This window comes from Medicago truncatula, chromosome 7 (genome assembly GCF_003473485.1).
Source record: "Medicago truncatula cultivar Jemalong A17 chromosome 7, MtrunA17r5.0-ANR, whole genome shotgun sequence".
NCBI classification, from domain to species: domain Eukaryota; kingdom Viridiplantae; phylum Streptophyta; class Magnoliopsida; order Fabales; family Fabaceae; genus Medicago; species Medicago truncatula.
Window position 1 is genome coordinate 54,228,623 of NC_053048.1, and position 22,309 is coordinate 54,250,931.

Genomic DNA, 22,309 nt, shown 5'->3' on the forward strand with positions numbered 1-22,309 from the left:
ATCTAATGATGGTTGTGGTGATGCGCTTATTGCTGAGTTGTTTGGAATTTATAACAGTTTGGTCTTGTTGATAAACAATTCGGTGTTGCATGTTGAGTGTGAGACAGACTCCACTGAGATCATAAACTTACTTATGGACAGACAATCTCACTCATTCCATGCTTACGCTTCTTTACTAGCTAAAATAACAAGTTTGTTGGATCATCTCCCAGGTTTGGTGTTCAAACATGTGCTCCGTGAAGGCAATGTATGTGCAGACTTTTTGGCTAGATTGGGGAGGAACTCTACTCTTGGAGTAACAATTTGGGTGACACCTCCTGATGAGCTGCTCTCGTTGCTCAACTTTGATACTTTCGATTTTTAGTTAGCTTTTGTTTTTTGTTTTTTTATGACCTTCACCAAAAAAAAAAACACGAAACAGTTGGACAATTCTTTAATAGAAAGTTATTTTTCTCTTTAGATGGGATTAGAATGGAGATAAATTGGCTAAGAGAAAATAAAAATGACTTTTATAACTATGTATATTTTTTTAATAACATTTGTAACAATGAAACAATTTTGAAAAGAAAAAAAAATTGTTAGAGAGGTCAACCCGCCTCTTGGTGGGGCGGGTTGTGTGTTTGAGTCAGTTGATTTTTTTTTTGTGTTCGGGCTTCGAACTTCAGACCTTGCATATATTATATATTATGTATTGTATTTATTAACCGAGTTAAGCTCACGGAGACCGAGTTCACTTGATCTATAACAAGTATTGTCTTTATTAAATGAAGGAAAGCACCATTTTTCTTATTACAATGATGATGACCACCCACATATATTAATCAGCTTCCAAATAATTATGATTACATAAAAATCAATAATATAATGTATTTCTATCAACAAATTTTCAGGGATTAAATGTAGGGGTTTGATCATTTTCAGAAGGATATAACGCCTGATACATTTTCCTATCAATTAAATTCCTATAAGGATCCTCCTCCCTCTTCTTGATCAAGTAATCTATGTTTTTCTCAACTTCAGACTTAATCTGCAGGTACAACTGATTTGCATTTTCTTTGTCTTTTAGTATATCCTCCATGCCTTTCATTCTTATAGGCTTACCAAATAGATAGTAAAATCGACCCGGCATTTTTGGTAGAACCACTGGAAATGACAGATTTTGGTTTGCAACCTCTCCACTTTTCTCATCTCTGAAGGTTGAAAAATATATCTTACTCATTCTTTGACTTACTGAATAAAATCATATCTCATAAATTGAGATGAAGAGTAATTACCTAATCTTAACCGAGTCTCGATTAACATCTCTGAGGTAATCGCTGACAACCGGAATCTTCATTAAGTCGTTGTAGTCAAGCATCATCTGTAAAATTCAATAAGAAATGACCAATTAGATATACATACCAAATGTTCATTCCTCTCCACAACAAGGCTTGATTATTTTTATATGAAAACTATGAAATTATGTTAACATTAGATTCTTTGAAGCATAATAACCAAAACATTCAACGTATGCATCTATGATCGGTATATTAAATTTGACTCAAGCAGAATGAAAAGTCTAAATTATCATAGTTAAAAAAATAAGTTAAGATCTTGAGAGAAAAGAAGAAACTTACTTCAGCTATATCATCTTCGCCTACAGCTCCAAATGGAACAATCGTGGCACCAAATCGTGCTGCCATTCTCACAAATTCTGGATGATCCGGCCAAAACAATTTGTATTCTTCACCCTGACATTATAATTTATAGGAGCACATCAGTAGAACCATCATCAAATAACAGTTCGTGTTGATCTCTAAGTTTGGCATATAGGAAAAATAAACAGAAACAAAAAATAGTACAGAGAGAAGGAAATGAACTAATTTTGATTATTACGTACAAAAACTTAGTAAAATTTAGATTGAAATATTATCCACAAAACTAACCAACACTCTATAAAGTATAGAGAAGGACATGAACTAATTTTTTTAATTAATATTACATAGAAAATGTAAGGACATAAAATAACCGTGGATAAAAAATACGATAACACAGAGAAAGATGATGCACCTTAAAATGGAGAGCCTCACGTGCACCACCAGGATATAGGAGAACGTGAGATTTTGTTGAAAGTAATTTAAAAAGATTGCTTGCTGAAACAGGCACCCCGCCAAATACCTTCACCCAATCAATCATGGAAAACTCAGACGAATAACTATCTAATTTTCCTGTAAACAGATCAGGATGGGCTATCCCACGAAGAGCAATACCCTTCTGACTTAGAAATTGATCTATAAGTGAGATAAGTTCTAATCCCATCAACATGTGATAACCGACGAATAAGACAGGACCTTCATCTGGAACACCAGACAGATCTTTTACTATCTTTCCATCCTCCAATGTAGAGAACATCACAGATCCGGTAACAGAACGAAATAATCTGTCATTCACGTCACATCAGTAACATATTATCAATTTAAACTGATTATTTCCATTTGATTTTTCCCTCAAAAAAAAAATTTCCATTTGATTTTATATAGTTAGAGAGTTGTTTTACCTTCCATTCGTTAGTTACATACTAGTAGCCTTTCAGTTTTGTATCCTTAGAGCCTCTATATCATTCAATCAGTTCAATAAATATTGAATATTCATTAAATTGATTGAATGATCAAGAACTATATATAGAAATTTGAATGATACAAAACCGAATAGATACAAAGACACCAGCCTGTAATTAACTAACGAAAAGTAAAACAGAACTATGGAAACAAACTATTCAACTAACTTAATGAAAGTCTAATAGATTGAAAACAATTTGAACAAGAAAGATGATGAAAATATAGCATGAAAGTCTAAATGATGTCAACTTCGAAGTTTATAATTAAGAAGAGGTGTGACAACTGGTGTAACAATTATCTGGTCTTGTTTCCAGATCGATGTTAACTGTAGAGGTCTCTTCTGTTTATTTATCTGTCTATGCAACAATGAACTTAGCTAATAGATTTCAAATAAAAACAATATGTGGCAAGCATAATATTGGAAAATCAAATTACCCAACTAGTCGATCCATTGCATATCTGAATTCTGTCATACTGGGGGGAAGGAAGTCCATGACTAAATCATACCTCCTTGAACGACGGTACATGCAAGTCCCCTTGATGATTGTTAGAAGACCAATGCAATCTTCCTGCACTACCATGCAGAGCACAATTAATCAACTAAGATGCAGATGTTATCACAGAAGATTACATAGGCTGTAAATCGGTAACTAGTATTGTTAAAACCGTGTAATAAGAAAAGGCTAGCCAGTTCATACCATACTGCAATGTTAAACGGTGTTACGTAGGAAATAACAGCTTAAAATAGATTAAAAAAAACATATCCAAAATCCTACCGAAGACAATCATGCTTGAGGAGTAAACACTAAATAAGTCAGTGCCTGTTCCAACAGAAATTGAAAAGATTGTTCGCCACTTTAAAGGAGACTAATCAATCAAAACACTGTTGGTTCAATTTTAAATGAATGATCGAAATCACAAATGATATTAGGTCTCGCGTTTATTTAAATTAATGTCGATGATAGGTGTAAGTATATCTATCCATTACACATACCAAAAGAAGGGTATGCCCATTGTCCTTAAAGATACGGATTTTGCAGTTCTTCAATGAGCCCGCAAGTCTTTGAGCTTCATTTACACTGGGAAGCATGTTATCATTGCCACTAGAAAGGAAACTTTGTCAATCTTAACACCCAATATGAGAAAACCAACTTAAAAGTAATGTCTCAATGCGTGTATAAGAACACGAGAGTCACAAAAATACACGATATTAGTATGAAACATCAAATCTAGAGAGATACTGACCTAGCAAGCACAAGCACTTCAGCTTTGACAGCATGTAGACGCGAATTCGTATATGCAGCAGCTGATTTGAGAAGTTTAATCTTCCAAAGAAGAGTGTCTTTTGGTATAATATTAGCCAGCTCCTGACAATAGATCACAGAGTAAAATTTGATTGCAGCTCAATATAATGCTATATTGTATGAACTTGTAAGAATTTGTCTAGAAAATAGACCAAAGGAAAATGATAGATGAAAAAGAAGGATGCTACTAAAAACTACTACAAAATAAGGGATGCTTAAAAACAGTTAAGAGGGTCACCAACAAGGTACCATTATAATTTTGTAAGTGTGTTTTACCAAAGTTTAGGAGGTAAATTAATTACAGCATAATATCAATTCTTACTGGTAGACATGGCAGCAATGAAGTAAGGTTGTTTGACAGTTGTTCAATTATCTTTGTAGGAGGGAGCCTATTTTCGACATTGACTAATGCCATCTTCACTGGATCACCTGATGATATGAAATTGTATAATATAAATGAATGACTTATAAAGAAAAACAAAAGCTTTATTAATGAAAAATGAGGTCAGTTTGGTTTAAGAAAGATTTTTATTTGATAATGTTTGTTAAAATAGGATGAAATAAAAAAATTCAATTAAGTTTCACTTAAAATATTACAAAATTTTGCAAAATATCTCAATATGCATGAAAGCTTTCATTTTTTTTTTTGCAGATCAGAAAAGAAGCCTTAGCAGAAAATCAAGAATAAGAGGTATATATCATAACATTTGCAAGAGAATTATATCACCATGAAAATGTAAATGGAGAAGTTGAAAGACTTGAGTAATTAGATGATTTACCCATAATGAAACTAAGAAGAAATGGAACAGTTACATGTAGTTCTTCAGGCAAAGCCTCCAACAGAGGTAACAAAGGTTGCAACTGAGATCTACCAAAGGATGTAGCTGTGGTTGAAAGGTAACAGAATTATTATCATGCTACGGCATTGACAAATCATTACCCAATAAAATGCGAACAAATTTGACAGAAAGGAATACAACACTGATAGACTCACCAGGATTGACTAAAATAAGTACTAGATCAACCGTTGGATTACGAGCGGCAACAGCAAGTGCAAGGCATCCACCTAAGGAATCGCCGACGATATAAATTGGCTTCTTTGGGGATAGAGCTTGCTCTTGTTTAACAGCTTCTTCAACAAGTTTCACCAGTCCTTCATAAAATCAATAAACAAAAAGGAAAAGCTTTCAGTTCAATAGATAATAGTATTAGTAGCACACAATAATCATGGCTTTCACATTGAAATTCATTCATAGTTATAACATTCTACAATCAATTGCATGTTCAAATTTGCTTAAGTTTTGGGGGGAAAAACATTTTTACCGATAAATAAACTTGCATATTCTGATTGTAACCTACTTTCCACACAACATAAACTAATCTAAACACACAACAAATGTTCTTACTGACATTTGTCATTAAAAAAAAAACACTAAATGTTCTGATATTTAAATGCATCATCAACAACAACGAGACAACAATAAACTTCAGAAAGTTGACAAAAGCATACATTAAAAAGCAAAGACCTTCAAATGGTGTTCGATCATGAACAGGAATATGCAAGCAACGAACTTCAAAAAACCTGTTGTGCAAAAAGTAAATGTGATAATTAGAGGAAGAAAAAATAACAAACTACATAGAATAAATTTTCTGACCAGCACAATAAACTTCTCTGCTTGGAATCAGTACACACATGTATGAGCAGCATAATAAACTTGTTTATTCTTACTGACATAAAAGGATCAATTTCAAACAAAAAAGATTAATTCAGTGCAAACATTAAACTTAAAAGACCCTAAGATACATTTATCCATATTTATTTTTTTGAATGGCATACATTTGGCCATAATAATAACAATAAATTGATTTTTTTTCTATTTCGATTTTTTTCCATTATCTATTCAAAATGCAACAAAAAATACTTGGCAAGAGCTTGATGGTGCAAAGAGAGACCCGATCCAGTGCCATCCATCCCTGCAATAATTAAACGCAAACTTGCACATGTTTAACTCATTCTTCAAATGCAAATATAATAAAATTATTATTAGGGATATTTCCTTCTCCTACACCTTCCCAATTTTCAACTACTTTATTTCTTTACTATAATATTTTAATTAAGGTTTGTTAACATGTAAAATGTTGCACGTGTTAAATAAACTCAAAGTAGCAATTTTTTATTGAAAATAAAAATTATTTATTAAAAGATTATATATTTAATATAAAATACACAATTTCAATACAAACTTAGTACTATTTTGAACTTCTTACACCCTTTTATACATATAATGATAGAAACATAAATCAATTATCTCTTGTGAAGATTAAACTATCAGTTGTCAAAACATTTGATACTAGTACTACTACTACAAACTTTCTTAATTAATTTTTTGTAATTTAGTCAACAAGCTCTTATATTGACGGACGAAGTAGCGCTAGTTATTTTCAAATACAGCTACAAAATACACATGTTAAAGGAATTAAAAGTAGCAATTTTTTTATTAAAAACAACAATCAATTATTAAAAAGTTATACAATTGATGTAAAATAAAAACTGAGATTAAAGAGTAAAGTTGTTACTTACCAGGTAGAAACATAAGGGTGGGAGAACCTTGGAAAGGAGAAGCACATTCGATTGGGCAAAACCAACGTGGTGGGCCACCATCAAACTTGCAAATCTCTTTGGATGCAGCAAAGTAATCTTCAACAGTGCGATTCCCATACCCATCATCCCAAAGTGGTGCCAACCCAACCTGTTCTTCATTCTTACTCTTCTTCTCTTCTTCAACAACATTATTAGTAGAACGCAATAAAAGAGGAACCTTGTTTTGGTTTGTTTCAACAACAACAGAAGAAGAAGAAGAAGTTCCGTTTAATGGATCAGATTCAGATGACAATATATCTAAGCTACGTGATTGATGAACTTGAAATTTACGAGGTTGAAGATATCTTCTTTGAGAATATGTTATGGTGGAAATGGATGAAACACCAAAACCCATCATTGTTGAAGCCATGAACGACAAGTGAAAAAAGTTGGCTACTTTGTTTCTTCTTATAATACTAATAATAAGAATATGGTACTATTGAATTTAGTGTAACACACACACTGTACTTGTTTGTTTATCATGTACTTGGGTAAATGTCAGAATCAGAATCACGTGGTTGGTGTTCGTTCAGCGTGAAGTGAAACTATGTACTAAAACAGAACATAAAAGGAGCGATATGAGCGAAAATGAAGGCAACAAATACAATTAGAAAACCGTGGTGTGTTTGTTCACAGAACACACAATAATTGACGTGCATTAAAATCAGACAATTATCCTCCTTCATCAACCAATCACTTTTTTTTACCATTAAAAAATAGTAACAAATGGCTAACACTTACCGTGTAATTCTTTATCGGTCTTTAAGCATGCTTTATGTTAATGTAGCGGTGGGTACAAGTCATGTCATCCGATAGGGGCCTACGACCTAGCATATTTAAAGTCTAGTTCGGCCCAGCTTGTTTAATAAAAGGGTCAGACTTAAGCTTTTTATAAAGTCTATTTAATTAAGGAGTATTACTTTTCCCACCTATAGGATTCTCGCGCGTCCTGTGTTTTTTTCAAAAATGCCCTTGAGGTTTCCGGATTTCATAATCCGGAATGGTGTTTTCTTTTGTTATAGGGTGAAAAATGGAGTTACGGATTTTTCCAGATTTTGTAATCCGAAAACTTCAAAAAATAGGGCGCGTTACATGATGTTTCCGGATTACATAATCCGGAAACCCCCTAAACACCCTTTTTTAAGGTAAAATAGTTCGGATTATATAATCCGAACTGTATCAGCACAAATCCTAAACATATTTGTAACATGTATAGCCGTTTTAGGGACAATATTAATCTTCCTAACTCTTATCCTTTTGTTTTGGGTCATCGTTCTTAGTCAAAAATCGGGTTTTCGGGCTACTTGATTGGATTGCTCTTAAACTTCCCCAAAAAATCAGAAAAAATTCAAGGACCATGACTCCCATAGAAGGGACTTCTTAAGGGACTCCGCCCCTCAAAATCCAAAATTCCATTGTTTAGACCCATTTTTCATTATTTTTAATTATTCATATTCTCATAAAAATCTGAAAAAATTTGCACTAGTTTTATTTGATTTTTAGAATTTTTTGGTGGTATTTTTATGATTTTATTTGACAGGTTTTTAGCATTTTTTTACTTAGTTTTTTTGTGATTTTTAAAAGCAAAACTCAAAACTGCTGAAATGTGAGAGATTCTGATGGCTGATTATACATAAGAATTGTCCGGATTATAAAATCCGAAATAGTAAACATGATTCCGGATTATGAAATCCGGAAACCTCAAGGGCATTTTTGGAAAAAACGTAGGGCGCGCTAGAATCCTATAGGATGGGAAAAGTAATACTCTTAATTAAATATGTCAAGTTGAGACTTACAAAAAAAGCATATTAAACCCGTCAGGCTGGTCTATTAAGCTTTTTATATATAATATTATTGATATTGTTAAAGTTTTTTTCATAAACTTGAGCCGTCCTGTTATTTGGTTATTTAGTAGCAGATATATTAGTGTGATTAGACCTTCGTAAGATTTTGTTATTTAGTTGCAGATATATTTTTGTGCTTTAGACATTCATAAGTTTCGGTTTGTTTAGTAGTGTGCTCATAGGTGTTGCTATGCCTTGGTGTAAAATAAGCTTAAAACAGCCTTTCGGCTTCATCAGACCTTAAAAATGAGGCTCTGACGAGTAAGGTTAAACTCAGACCTATAAATTTTAAAGCAGGTTTAGGTTTTTTAAAGTCCGGTTTGACCTAGCCCAAAAAAATCAATTTTAAAATAGATTTTTGCATTTTATGCAATTTTTGAAGTTTTAAAAAGTTGATTACACATTTTTCAACATAATAATATTTCAAATCTGGAGTACTTATCTTAAACAATGCTGTCAAAACTGTTATATTTTTATACTATTTATTATATTTCAAAAGCTATAATTTTCATGTTTTATTTCATACTATATGACCAAAAAATTAATTATGTTTTAATTATGTTTTACTAGGTCAATGAAAGTTAATTTCCAACGTGTTATTCCCTTTTATATTCATTTCCATTACTTTTAAATAGTGTGGTTAATGTGTAACAAATTGGCTATTTATTAGCAACAGTATTGGCATATACAGATTCACGTTTTCCTCACTTCTATTATTCTATCTAGGGGTGTTCAAAACCGAACCAACCCAATAGAAAAACCGCAAACCGAACCAATCCAAACCGAAACCGCAAAAAACCGCACTTGGTTCAGATGACTTTTAGACTGAACCGCGCGGTTCGGTTCGGTTTGCGGTTTGCATCTCAGCAACCGAACCAAACCAAACCAAACCGCAAAAATACTCAATGTTATTAAACTAAGTAAGTACTGTACTAGCCCAATACCAAAGTGAACCCAAGCCCAAGCCCAAGTTGTTTTTTTTTTGTTCTTAAATATTATTTTGGTACTGTAATGTTATTTTAGATAAATAACTTTTATTGGTATTGTAATGCTATTTTGGAACTTCAAGTTCTTTTTTTGAATAATTAAAATTGCTTGGTACTAGTTGGCAATATTAGAGTTAATGTAATTTTTTTATTTATCTCGCGATTAACCGCATCAACTGAACCAATTCAAACCGCATTGATTTGGTTTGGTTTGGTTTGGATGACTTTTTAAAAATCAACCGAACCAAACCAAACCGCATGCTTTTTTCTCTCGCGGTTTGGATGATTGTTATGCTTGAAACCGAACCAAACCGCACCGCGAACACCCCTAATTCTATCGGTATGAAAAAAAAAGCAATTTGTTTTCTACTTTGCTGACTACCTCATAAGAAAAAAGAAAATTTGTTTTCTTCTCCTCCAATTTTCTAATTCCTGAATAAACATCTACCTGATAAACTTATAGTTCTTGCTGTTCTGTTACCTCCATCACTAGGAGAAGGACCTGTTGTACCCTGGAGAGTTTGCGCACATTGAGGCGGATAACTTATAATTCTTGCTGTTCTGTTACCTCCATCACTAGGAGAAGGACCTGCTGTATCCTGGGAAGTTTGCGCACATTGAGGCGGATAAATTCTAAGGACAGTCTTCGTGACGCCTCAGGTTAATACTAACGTATTCAATTTTGCAGATTTACTTTCTAGTTTGTTTTGCAGAATCTGATTCGATGTTATTTGAAGTTGCGGTGTTATTCGAAGTTGCGGTTGCTGTTTACACATCAGGTGCAACAAAAACACCTAGTAGAATTTTCCAATATTTTTGGTTCATGGGAGCATTTTTGCTTTTCGGCATTTATCATGGTTATGTTTGGGCCACATAAACAAGTGCCGTGCTTACTATTTTCGATTGAGAAAGAAGGTATTTTTCCCCACACATTCAATTGAAGCTTAACTTTGGCCACGCGTTTCAACCCTCACCAATTTCATTTTATATATAGGGGAAAGGGAGAAGAAATGCAGGATCAAATATGAGAACTAGTACTAGATATCGAAATAGTTTATTTGAACTTTCGAGAATAATTTTACTAGCAATTAACAATTAGCAAAAACCTGTAGAACATAATTTCTATGGCTAGATTATTTGATGCACAGTTCAAATTTACAATATTTCCTTTATCATCTTAAATTAATCGCCTGATTCCTGAGAAACACCCCAATATGCCAGCATAATCCCCAGTAATTCTCAATGGAACCGATTAATAACCCTTGTGTCAGATGCAGACCACTTATGACTCCATCATGTTCACCAAAAGTATTCACTTCAGCTAGATATAATTCAAAATTTATAGTAACAACTCTCTCTACTACAGAAAAACTATCCAAGCAGGTCAAGACTCAAGAGAATGCTACTAAACTTGGTGACAAACGAGTTCAGAATTTACAACATTCTAACAAGCCATCGATCAATGCAGGCAACCAATGATGAACCAGTGCTCAAAGGTATTTTTAGACAATCACAAGAAAACCTGCGAGATTTAACCATAATAAAGTCTGAATAACAAAAATCAAGTATATACTTAAACCCAAATAGAATGGTAAATTCAGCAAGAAGAGTCAATTAAACAAAAAATTTACCTTCTTTGGTTTTTCTTATAGATAAAACTTAATGTATGGCGTAAGAAAGGAAATAAAATGGTTACACAACAGTTCCAGACATTTAGAAATTATTAGCTACACCAATAATGACACAGGTGATTTCCTCCTATTTGATTGAGAAAAAATTATTAACAAAATTAGGTTTCATCAACTAAGATTACTTTTGTAAGATTTGCATCAATAAAAAAATGCTATCCATAAAATAAATAAATATAAAAAAAAATAAAAAAAATAAAAACTTCCCCTTTCTAGATGGCAATAAATTATTCTTTCTTACAGAATAAAAAAAATACAGGAACAAAGCCATTAAATCATTAATATCACATTGTAGCTGATAAAAGCCAAGCAAAGCTCAAGATTTGGTACCTTTGATGCATATCCGATTTGAGGTCACCTGCTTTGAACCACTCTGTAATTTAGGATTAGGTCATCTCCTTTCTTCCATATATAAGCTCGCACTGTGGCTAAGCTCATATCAGGAGATAACACCTGGACATAAACAACAGTCAGCTAAATTTACATTACTTCAAGATGAGAAAGTATCGTATTAAAGCAAAGACTAATGTAAATTCTATAAAAAAAAACAGAGAGAGAGAGAGAGAGAGAGAGAGAGAGAGAGACAAATGTAAATTAAATCAAACAACTTCCAGTTAACTAGGGTCAAACAATATGTTTCTTTTGTTTGAAAAAAGTGCTGTCATCATTCAACCAATCATGAAGCTTTATTGTTGCTTGAATTGAAGCCAAGTTTTTCAACCAATCATTTGAAATCAAGAGTAAATGGTATTTTGAGCTAATTTTAGGGATAATCAAATCAAGAATACTTAAACCATATTAAAAGCTACCCACCCAAGATTTTATCAATACATCCTGCATCGTGATTCTATAAGTCAGTCAAAATGGTAGCTTCGTAAATCAAGCTACAATGCAAAATGAAGTACAACTCTGAAGATGTATGATGTATTTGAGAACTTACACCAAGCAACAAAATGGCATATGCATAAATTGGAAAGATTCTAGAAAGCATATGCATGAATTCAAAAGTAGGTCAAGTGTAGAAAAATAAAGCACGAACTTGATCAACCTCAGCATCTAGAGAACTGTTTTACATGTATGTCATCCATACTTTGTTCAAGAGAACATATAACTTGCCTGATTGCAGCACAATATTTCAATTGAAGGTCTAAGCTTTTGCCAAGGCTTCAATCCAGATCCAGATCGGAAAGATCCATCCCCGACTACTGGAAGTAGTGACTGTGACCCAGCAACGCCAGGGGCAAAATTACCATCAGCGTGTAAATTATCCAAAGGTTTATTATCGAGCACCAACTTTTCTACCACATAATTAATAACCTAAACCAACAAAAAAAAGGGCAAAATTACCATCAGCATGCAAGTTATCCAAAGGTTTATTATCGAGCACCAACTTTTCTACCACATAATTAATAACCTAAACCATCAAAAAGAAGGGGAAAGCCAAGTTAATCAGTCAAAAATGCATAGTCATGTGGGAGAAATACGCTTCCAAAGTCCACAAAATACAAAAACTGAAGACTTTAATGAAAGAAAAAAATAATCCTTTTGATATCCATGACCAAAGTCAACAACAAATGCAAAGATTTTTAACAAAATATAGTTCCCAATTTTTAATCAATATAAATATGAAATCTTACTTTGTGAATTCTCAATATACGCGGAGCACTTAGCTTCCCTTGTGTCAAGATCTGGACTGAAGAGCCTTCGCATGGTTGCAAATAGAAACTGCATCTGTTAAAGGTTATAACAAAAGAAACTATATCAAAGAGAATCCTATGATCAATGATAATCATACTAAAAAGAATATCCATCAGACTCGGACAATGAATTCATAAGCAATGTTCCATTTGTTGTCTAAATCTACAAAAGTAAGTAAACAAATTCAATCTTTTCATGCCAAAACCATTAAAAGTACATAAGACTGTTCAAAGATAATGTACTAATCAACACATAGACATAGACCAAGCAACAAATACCATTGGCAAAAGATGGATTCCAAAGACTCCTCAAGCCATTCGCAAACGATGTCAGGTATAAACGACGTGTCATGCACCATCATTTCTTTTTCAAAAAATGCAAGAGCAACAAAGTACTTCCATTTAACATTCTAGAGTCACATTCTCATTAAGAAGGGCAGCACTAATTTTAAATCATCAAAACATACCTTGCCTAAGATATGATTTTCAGACATACAAACACACATACACATGTATATGATGCTGCTGATGATGATAAATGTATCATCATCGTAGCATTAGGAAGTTAGCTACAGTAACAAGATATGCAAACTTTCATGAACAAGGTACCTTTCTTTTAACTACAACCATGTCTTAATGCAACATTTAGGGAAGAAAAAAATGAAGAGGAAGGTAAAAAATTACTTCGTATTTTCTCGAGGAGTTAACCGATTATTCAAAACACAGTCTAGACACCACCAGGGAAAGTCTTTTTCGTCTTCCGTTCCATCTAAATCAGTAATTTTTTTCCTCCACGGACCTCCATGAGTGCCCTCGGTAACAATCGATGGAGGGGAAACAACTGAGAATTCAAACGGAGGATAAACCGTAGCATCATTTTCAGAACTCACATCAACCTCAGCTCTTGAATGGATAAGACTTCTAGAAGCAACATCCTTTCCAGATAATTCCCCATTAGCTGGAGCTGGAGACCCCATTCTTTGCTTTCGTTTTCTCAACCAATGAGTCAAGAGTCCTTTTAGGGTTTCTCGACCCAAATTAACCTGTGCAGAGTAACAGGCATTGATTTGGATTGTTGATCATAAACTACTGAAAACATTTACATAAATGTCATTTAATCCCATATTTCTTGAATAAATTGAAACAAAACGATGTAGAATAACTCAGCCAATGTCAGTTCAACAGAAATGTGACATTTGAATACCACCAGGCCCATAATAACAGTACCATGATAGGAATCATTTCAGATTGAGCAAGTATATGGACTACGATAGCAAAGATAATTTTTTTGATCCCTATTATATCCGGCTCATGAAAATAGTTTCCTCTTTTTAAAATCAAACTTTTTATTTAAAAATGGTGCGTTATGCAAGTCTCTTATTTTTATTTAAAGGAGTAATCAAGTTTTAATGTAAGCCTTTTTCTTCAATCTTTTATTTAAACTATTTTATTTACAATTTTGTCAAATTACAGACTCAATCAAATAGATGAAAAATAACCACATAAAATTGTGTAACTTCTATTATTTGCACCGAGAAAAGCAGACAGACAAACACAGTAGTGTAAATAATATATCATTATTTTATCATTTATTTATTGATGTATTTTTTCCTGGATCTGCCCCTGGATGGATCCCACATATGAGGAGACAATTGGTGTCACCAATTGTATAAACTTGAGATTGATTATTTTAGTTGACAATAACAAGCAAACAATTGCATGAAGTCGATTTGGATTCTTACAGAATACAAAAAACTATGAGCAAAATCAATATAATAAGAAATTCATGATAAGGGCAGGTAAGTTGCTTACGACAAAGGAGTCAGTACCTTGTCGTCTTCAGGCTTGCCAACAATGTTAAGATCAGCTGAATACATCTCTGCATTAAAGCAATGTTGAGTGTCCAAATGGACTGACAAAGTTCCGAGCCTGGTATCCACTGTGAACCATCCAGGAACACTTACCTGAAGAAGCAAAGAAAGAAAAATAAACACCAGCCAGAGCTAACAAACAGTTACAATTATGATATTTTTCATAACAAATAAAAAGTACGATTCAATATAAAAAGCATGCTGTAAATCATCAAGTGTACCATCTCAAATAGCTCTTCCTTTTTCTCCTTAAATGAAACCTAAATAGTCCACAAGTAAAATATGAGCTATTACGAACCAATAAATTAGCTGGCTATAATTGAAATTCGCAAACATCATTCAATAAAGGCAAGTTCCTTCCCCAGCAAATATGCAATGAAAGTTGGCAAATAAAAATCAACCGGTAGTCACCTTTCCATAATCTTCAACCACAACACCTTTGGTAATCTCCCAAAGCTTCACTGAATCAGATGTATCCTACACCAAGTGCTCAAGGTTATTATATTTACAACAGAATGAATGACAATATTAGAATGTATGACATAGTAACATGAAAAAAGAACAATGTGATCACCTTTGTCAGCACATGCCTCTTATTATTTAAAACCTCATGTTGCACTATTCCCGGGGTGCCCCTGATAGTTAAGGTGGGTTCTTTATATATAGGAACCTATTAAAAATTCATAATTTAAAAACAAATTAGACAATTATTAATTCCCAAGAACAGAAAAAACCAAAAGAAAATTGATTTTCAACAATAACTGTTTAGAGGACAGCCCCAGGCATATCTACAAATAGTAAGCAATAATGTGGGATATATAGATGAACATGCTTCATCAATAAAATCAATAAAGTTACTTAGATCTGTTTGGGAGTTAGGAGAGAAAGGGAAAGGAGGGCTTGGAGTCAGGAAGGAGAAACATAAGTGAAAACGATAATAGCCCCTCACTTTGCCGGGGGTTTATTTTTCTCCATAAAACTAAAACTCCTATATGGAGTAGAGAAACTTAAAAATAAAAAAAGGGTATTGGGAGTGGGTTTTGACAAATTCTCCAAATAGTTTTTCCTCATTTTTTAATATTCTCAAAACACAAAAAAATATTATCAAAAGCATTCTCTTCCCCCTCTGTTAAAATTTTCTCTCAAAAAAAGCGAGAAACTTCCCTCCCTTGCCTTCTTAACTCCCAAACAAAGCCTTAAGAGAACTGGTTAAGGAGTATTTATTTAGTATACTGTATTACATGTTATTAATTATTTTTCTAAAAAATATTTCTAAAAAATGTATTTAATGGTATAGTAAATTCCCACAGTAACACAACACTTCGAAGATAAAATAACAGAAAATTAATATGATGATTTTTCAGAAATAAATGCAACATACAGGAGTAGATCCTTCTAGGGACACCCTTGCTCTTGAAAAGGACAAGTTTCCAGCTAAAAAAGAATTGCCTCTTTGGAAAATCTTTTGAGGGTCGCATCCTTCAGCAGGCCATCTATGAACTGAAGAATCTGTTGATGCAACCCATATACTATCATTGTGCAAAGCTAATTGACGAATAGGGTGTTCGCCGGTGCAAAGCAAACTACTCTCTCTTGTTTGCAAGTCTGTCAAGTATAACTTACGGCATAAAAGAATTTGGCATTAGAAAGACGAGCTCACAAGTTATCAAACAAAACAAGGAGATGTTAAATAAGTTCAGGTCATATTCATAAATAAAAAAACTGATGTTATTTGCATGGAAGTCACACTCACTGAAAAGTCTCTGCCACCACTATAAACATGACTAAATGTTGGGGTGCTGGCAAGTGCCCAAACAGAATCTGTATGAACAGCATAAGAATGAACACATCTCTGCTGACCTATATCCCAAAGCCTACGAGGAAAGATTATTAGTCAACCTCAGAACAAAACAAATAGAAATTCTTACAACACCGTATGCATACATTACCTTATCATAGAATCTGATGATCCTGATAAACAATACCTGCAAAAATAAAATGCTATAAGTATTACAGCTGACTTGTTTGGGGAAAAACATACGACTTAAAGTCAAAATAACAAATTTATTCAATGAAAAAGGCACGGCAGCATAGAATAGCAAAGAAAACCCAATAACATTTCTTTCATTGTACTGACTATCAAATTAGCATTCCACTGTGACATAGCTAATGAAAGTTCTTGGGATCCCACATTGACTAGACATATGGCCAACGCAGTTTTTAAAAGGCTTTAGCAATCCTCACCTCTTGAGCTAGCTTTGGGGGTTGAGTCAGATAATCTAGCCCAAATTCTAAGAGGGTATCAGAACTTATCCTAAATATGTTATTGTACGACCTTACTTGTACTTGTCCATTCTCTAGATTTTCAGTCATAGGCCTGAGAGGTATTGTTATTGGGTCACCATGTTAATCACAGACAGCAGTTCAAATTTCAAAACCACGAATAGCAGTATAACTTGAAGCGGGATGACCGCTATACTAATCATTTTTTTATATTTATTAAATGATATTAAATAATTAATAACTAATACTTTGTGTGTGTGTGTGTGTGTGTGTGTGTGTCTGTTGAATACAGCACAGCAGCCACATTTTCATCTTTCCCCTTCTTCTCATTTGTGTGTCCTTATTCTCTCATCCCTACGTCCTTCACGTTTCTGACCAGGAAACACAAGCTAGCCCTGTAACGAAGAGCAGTCAATAAAAACTTGATAGAGTGAATCCGGGAGGAAGGAAGACCTTGAGGTGGTCGTGATGGGTCACTTCCAGTCTACAATTGCCGCACGTAAAAAATACCCTGCACCGGCCTTTCACATCACAGAAGACCTTGATTTTGCTCCGTGATCGCGTGCTATTGCGCCGCTATTCACAACATAGGGGTTACCCACATTTTTTCATGCTCAAGATGTTCATTCCTGGGAAAGTGAGTGTAGAATACCACACCAACTAGAGATATCGCCAAAATAGTCTTTTTAAAAGGCTTGGGCAACCTAACCTCTTGAGCTAACTTTCTTTGAGTTAGGCCTAGCCCAAATTCTAAGAAAAGTATTACAAGTTTGTCATGTGTATTGTTATCTATCTATAGGTTGTAGGAAGGCAAGAAATGCCAAACTAGAAGAATTAAAAAAAATGAGGAAATTTTTTTATATTAAAGAAAGTACACATAAATTGAAGGAACAGCATGTTACGGACTTCAAAATATAAATTTCAACTAAATATTTGTAAATAAACTTAAATATTCATTCTACAAACCTTCCAGTGGAATCCAGAAGTAGAGCCCTGATGTTATCTGTGTGCCCTTTAAGCTTTAGAATCTTTGATCCTGATCTTGTGTCCCAAACACGTACAACCTATAGCACCCCAAATAAATAAATAAATAAAAGAACTCATAAAGCATGTTTTTAAGTAAGATAATATCCCATAATCTAGCTAGTGGAAAATTAAGAAACTGCACTTCAAACAAAAGTTCATGTAACATTAACGTAAAAAGCCTCAACAAGTCAGAGTGTATGCCATATTGTACCTTTTCTGTGCCACCAGAGACAAGAATCGATCCACCTTCATCCATGGCCAATGCATAAACAGACTCCTTATGGCCTTTGGCAGCAATTGGAATGTACCCTTGAGTTTGAGCAGTGTGCAAGGATATACTGTGGCTTGAGCTGATAGTACGCAAGTTTGTCGAAGGTAGTAAGTTGGCAGAACCATTGATGCCATTTGAAGATTCATCAACCATTGCATCATTGCACTTAGAGACTGGAGCCAGCGCAGCTTCAATATCCCACACAAAAACCTCCCCACCAAGGCCACCAGAGGCAACAATATTGCTCTAAAATGCAGACACTATTAAAGAATCACAGAATAGATTTGACAATGATACAAACTATTAATTGAACCAAAGTATCTATTAGATTCAATGTGGAACACAGTAAAACAAGAACATCAACCTTTTTTATGCACTAAATAAGAAACTTAGGAGTTTGAAGTGAATTACATTTTTTCCAGCTGCTGCGAGGCAAGTAACATAATCAGTATGTTGGCGGTGTGTCCTAACACAAGTTCCAGCGGACAAAGCATTCCATGTCTAGCACAAAAATACAGCAACCCAGTTAAAAAACAAAAGGAGTTCATAATTATAGTATTGTCGGAACAAGTAACATTCGGCAATCAACAAACCTTAAGGGTTGTATCTGAAGAACAAGAAACAAGTGTGTTGTCACCGACAAGAACAGCATCATTAACCTGCAAGAATAGAAAAACATTTATATATTCAGCAGTAACTTATACTGTTGTGCACCAGTTATAAGTTGCATTAGTTTCATTTCATGCTTAGCGGGAATGAAGGAATCAATATTTCCATGTCCTATTACAGTAACACATCCAAATCAAATGCTAGTAAAAAAATGTGATAGTCAAAAATAGATTAGAAGTTGATATTTAAAAAGGCCGAAAACTGAGTCAATTTAAAAAATTAGAGATATTTAAAAAATGCATTATTAACAATCTAAGTCAATGGTCACTAAAATACCCCAAGTATGAGAAGGCCAAAAACTGCAGGTGGTGCGACAGGGTCATTGCAAATGCAGATGTAGTTTCAAGTAATTGTAGCAAAGAACTAAAATGAAATTCACCAAACAAATGGAAGGGAAGAAAAGGAGAAGAAATAAAAGGATTACCCAGTCCACGTGAGATTCAAAGGTAGCAGAGCATGTTGCCGCATCCTCAGCTAGCGCCCATCGTTTTAGCCTGCCATCACGGCTTCCAGTAAATAGATAATCTGACCCATCAGATATTGTAGATGTAAGTAGGGCTAGACAATTTATGCCTGCACAATGCTGTACAAAACAACCAATTTTCAAAGACAGTAGACTGAGAAACTAAGAAAACTATCAAAATTGACTTAAAAGACATTATAGAATTGTCAAGAGATAAAAAGTACTGTTAAACCAAAATTTCTTCTTGTGTGCGCGCGTGTTAAAATACAAGTTAACCAACCATTTCAATACAAATACATTAATTGCATTTTTTAATTTGTGTGTCCTTGCCTTAAACTACACTTGCAAATGAATGCAGTAGGTAATATTAAAATTTAGAGAAAACCTCCATTTTGGACCTTGTAGTTTTTTTTAGAAATTCAATATAATCCTCAAAAAATTATTACGTCAATTTGATTTTTAAATGTTCAGTTTTTACTCTTAAAAAAAGTCTAGATACAGTTTACTAGGATCAAATATTTTCCATTCAAATACTACAATTTGAGAACTAACTAGATGTCAATAACCTTTCGAGGACTAAACTTTAGCTTCAAAAAAATAGAGGGAAAATTGGGGATTCACTCTAAAATTGTAAGTTATATTTTCAACCAACCAAGTTAAATTTGCAAGAGTTCATTATGAACTGCCGAGTGTTGTGGATGGTGTATGGCGGACCATCCCAGAGAGCCAAAATCCCGTATCATACCAACCGATTATGGCGGGAAATCCCACCATATTGGCTGAAATTGACCATGGGCGATAGCCCTATACCCGCCATTGATATCCACCATGGCCGATATTTGACAACATTGTTGCCGAATCAATCTCAACTAGCTAACAGTTGTAGAAGAATGTATAAAGACAAATTTAGTGGGGATAAAGATGCAACTACAAGAAGCAATAATGAACTTGACTGTTTTCCGAGAACAAATAAAATAAATAAGTAATAATGATATCACCTTTGTGTCATCAGAGTCGTTCAACACATATGTTAATCTTTTTTCCTTTCGAGGGCGAGTTGAATTGTTTGCGTTGCCCGTACTAGCCACGCGGTGCATTGCGGAAACTATAAAAGTCATAAATTACATAGATAAATAATATTCCCACGAATAAATTAAAGAAAATAATCCCAAATAAGGAATTCCACTTCAGAACATTTTCAACTGTATAAAAAAATCATTTGGAAAATAAAACTTCAGGCGATGTAATTTACGAAATAAGACCAACTACTTAAAAGAAAGTAAGTGCACAGTTCAATAGCCGGATTCCAATAGACCGTTTGGTTGAAAGATTACTCTTCAACCTTGTGGTACTTGGTTCGAAACCAGGCACCAACAAAGTACACGGTTCAATAGAACTCTCTGAAGGGCACAGTTATACATAAATGTGCAAGGCATAACCATATACATTAAATATTATCAAATTTTCTGGTATGATATGAGATTAACTTTGGTCTTCTCAAGTTCGTGATCAACTAACTCAGCATTTCAACACTATCATATAAAATTCACGAAGATAACTCAATGAAAACCAAGCCAAAATTCAAAGTTACTTAATCAATCATGGAACATAAACCTACAATACATAGCAAACTTAGCTCGATGAAGCTATTGAATACACCAAAAAATTTCCCTAAAAAAAATAATCCAGAAAACATAATTCTTCACGCAAATTAACTGGTTTGATCATAAGATTATGCGATTTGCAACGGTTCTGAGGTAAAACGAAGTTATAACGAGATGCAATAATTTTTGTGAAGAATCGAAAGCAGTGAAAAAATCGAAAGAAAGGAAATCAAGTAGAAGAAGGAAAGGATGGAACAGTGGAAGAAAAAGGATAGAAACTAACCGTGATCAGCGATGAATTTGAAGCACTTTGTTTGGTTTTGTGTTAGGTTTCTTACAAAGCTCAAAGTTTCAACTTCAGAGAGAGAGAGAGGGGGGGGGGAGGAGGTGGATGTCGAACAAAGTGACTGTAAATGTGGGCGTCAAAATTTATTCCGGTAGATCCTTTGACCCGACTTGTGCTTTTTTTACTTTTTTTTTTTTGTTTTTTTTGTTACAGGTATATTTTTAACTTTAGTGAAAATAGATGGGATCGAGTTAGATAGATTTCGTAAAGTTTTGTTGATTTATTTATCATTTGTCATAACCTATCTTATAGATTTGAGACTTGCGTTCTAAAATATTGATATGGTTCGTAAGCCTCTTTAAAAGAAGTCTATTTCGTATGAATGTAGTTAAATAAATAATTTGATCGATGTTTGATAGAACAATTTAAAAGAAAAAAATAGACCAATATGATAAAAATTTATTTGATATTTAACATACATTTTAGAGAATTTAATTATTATATTTCTAATTTAACATAATGCATTTAAATATGTGAAAAAATAATTTAGCTTAATAAACGTGAATTATTGAAAATGTTAACAAAATCATGATTTATAATCTAGAATACAAAATTTAATATAGTAATAGTAGTTATAAAAGTTTGGTCTAGTTTAAACGTGAGGTAGGTTAGGTCATAGGCCGATCTCACATATTTTCACTCTAAGTATATAGGTAGATTGAGCTGTGTTTATTGAGTTTTTCGTTGACCAATAATAATAACAGGTTAGAATGTAGTTGATTCATCTAGATGACTCGATAATAAAATAAAAAATTTAGAAGCAATTAATTAGTCTATATTGTAAGAAATTTGGGTCCTTAAAAGTGTATGTTCAACTTTTACGCATGGAGTATGGATTTATGTGTTTCACATGTCTTTCACACTTGGAGTATGGATTTATGTGTTTCGCATGTTTTTCGACATTGAAAGTACTAAATCACGGTAGAAATTTCGTATATAATATATAACATAATATCATATGTGGTATAGTACTGATATTTTTAATCCATCATATACGGTAAAAGAAAATTATTAAGAAA

At 33.5% G+C, this 22,309-nt stretch overlaps 2 protein-coding genes across 2 annotated transcripts; both read right to left on the reverse strand.

The window, feature by feature from the left end:
• Positions 1 to 756: 756 nt before the first annotated feature.
• Positions 757 to 7,179, reverse strand: LOC11429794 (acyltransferase-like protein At1g54570, chloroplastic). The gene is made up of 13 exons (XM_003626323.4): positions 6,483 to 7,179; positions 5,824 to 5,875; positions 5,428 to 5,483; positions 4,896 to 5,054; positions 4,681 to 4,785; positions 4,224 to 4,330; positions 3,843 to 3,964; positions 3,592 to 3,700; positions 3,033 to 3,166; positions 2,050 to 2,419; positions 1,617 to 1,730; positions 1,275 to 1,360; positions 757 to 1,190 (listed from the first exon to the last, which is right to left on the reverse strand). The coding sequence occupies exons 1-13, from the start codon at positions 6,910 to 6,912 to the stop codon at positions 887 to 889; spliced, it is 2,148 nt and encodes a 715-aa protein (XP_003626371.2). The 5' UTR covers positions 6,913 to 7,179; the 3' UTR covers positions 757 to 886.
• Positions 7,180 to 10,436: 3,257 nt separating this feature from the next.
• On the reverse strand, positions 10,437 to 21,384 carry LOC11433323 (WD repeat-containing protein 48). Its single transcript, XM_024770496.2, has 19 exons — positions 21,228 to 21,384; positions 20,339 to 20,445; positions 19,302 to 19,460; positions 18,802 to 18,867; positions 18,620 to 18,709; positions 18,149 to 18,454; positions 17,878 to 17,975; positions 16,578 to 16,613; positions 16,382 to 16,502; positions 16,010 to 16,246; positions 15,203 to 15,298; positions 15,040 to 15,105; positions 14,850 to 14,888; positions 14,587 to 14,721; positions 13,442 to 13,800; positions 12,698 to 12,791; positions 12,177 to 12,377; positions 11,391 to 11,513; positions 10,437 to 10,894 (listed from the first exon to the last, which is right to left on the reverse strand). The coding sequence occupies exons 2-18, from the start codon at positions 20,435 to 20,437 to the stop codon at positions 11,415 to 11,417; spliced, it is 2,301 nt and encodes a 766-aa protein (XP_024626264.1). The 5' UTR covers positions 20,438 to 20,445; positions 21,228 to 21,384; the 3' UTR covers positions 10,437 to 10,894; positions 11,391 to 11,414.
• Positions 21,385 to 22,309: the final 925 nt, after the last annotated feature.

What these genes read in the sequence shown, in the direction of transcription:
- LOC11429794 (XM_003626323.4), bottom strand. Translation starts at nt 6,912, where the DNA reads ATGGCTTCAACAATGATGGGTTTTGGTGTTTCATCCATTTCCACCATA. An exon ending in ACTTATTTTAGTCAATCCTG is followed by an intron (nt 4,786 to 4,895) that starts GTGAGTCTATCA and finishes TTTCAACCACAG; the next exon opens with CTACATCCTTTGGTAGATCT. An exon ending in GCGAAGATGATATAGCTGAA is followed by an intron (nt 1,361 to 1,616) that starts GTAAGTTTCTTC and finishes TGAATTTTACAG; the next exon opens with ATGATGCTTGACTACAACGA.
- LOC11433323 (XM_024770496.2), bottom strand. Translation starts at nt 20,437, where the DNA reads ATGCACCGCGTGGCTAGTACGGGCAACGCAAACAATTCAACTCGCCCT. An exon ending in TCTCTGGTGGCACAGAAAAG is followed by an intron (nt 17,976 to 18,148) that starts GTACAATATGGC and finishes GGGGTGCTATAG; the next exon opens with GTTGTACGTGTTTGGGACAC. An exon ending in GCAAGCCTGAAGACGACAAG is followed by an intron (nt 13,801 to 14,586) that starts GTACTGACTCCT and finishes TACTCTGCACAG; the next exon opens with GTTAATTTGGGTCGAGAAAC.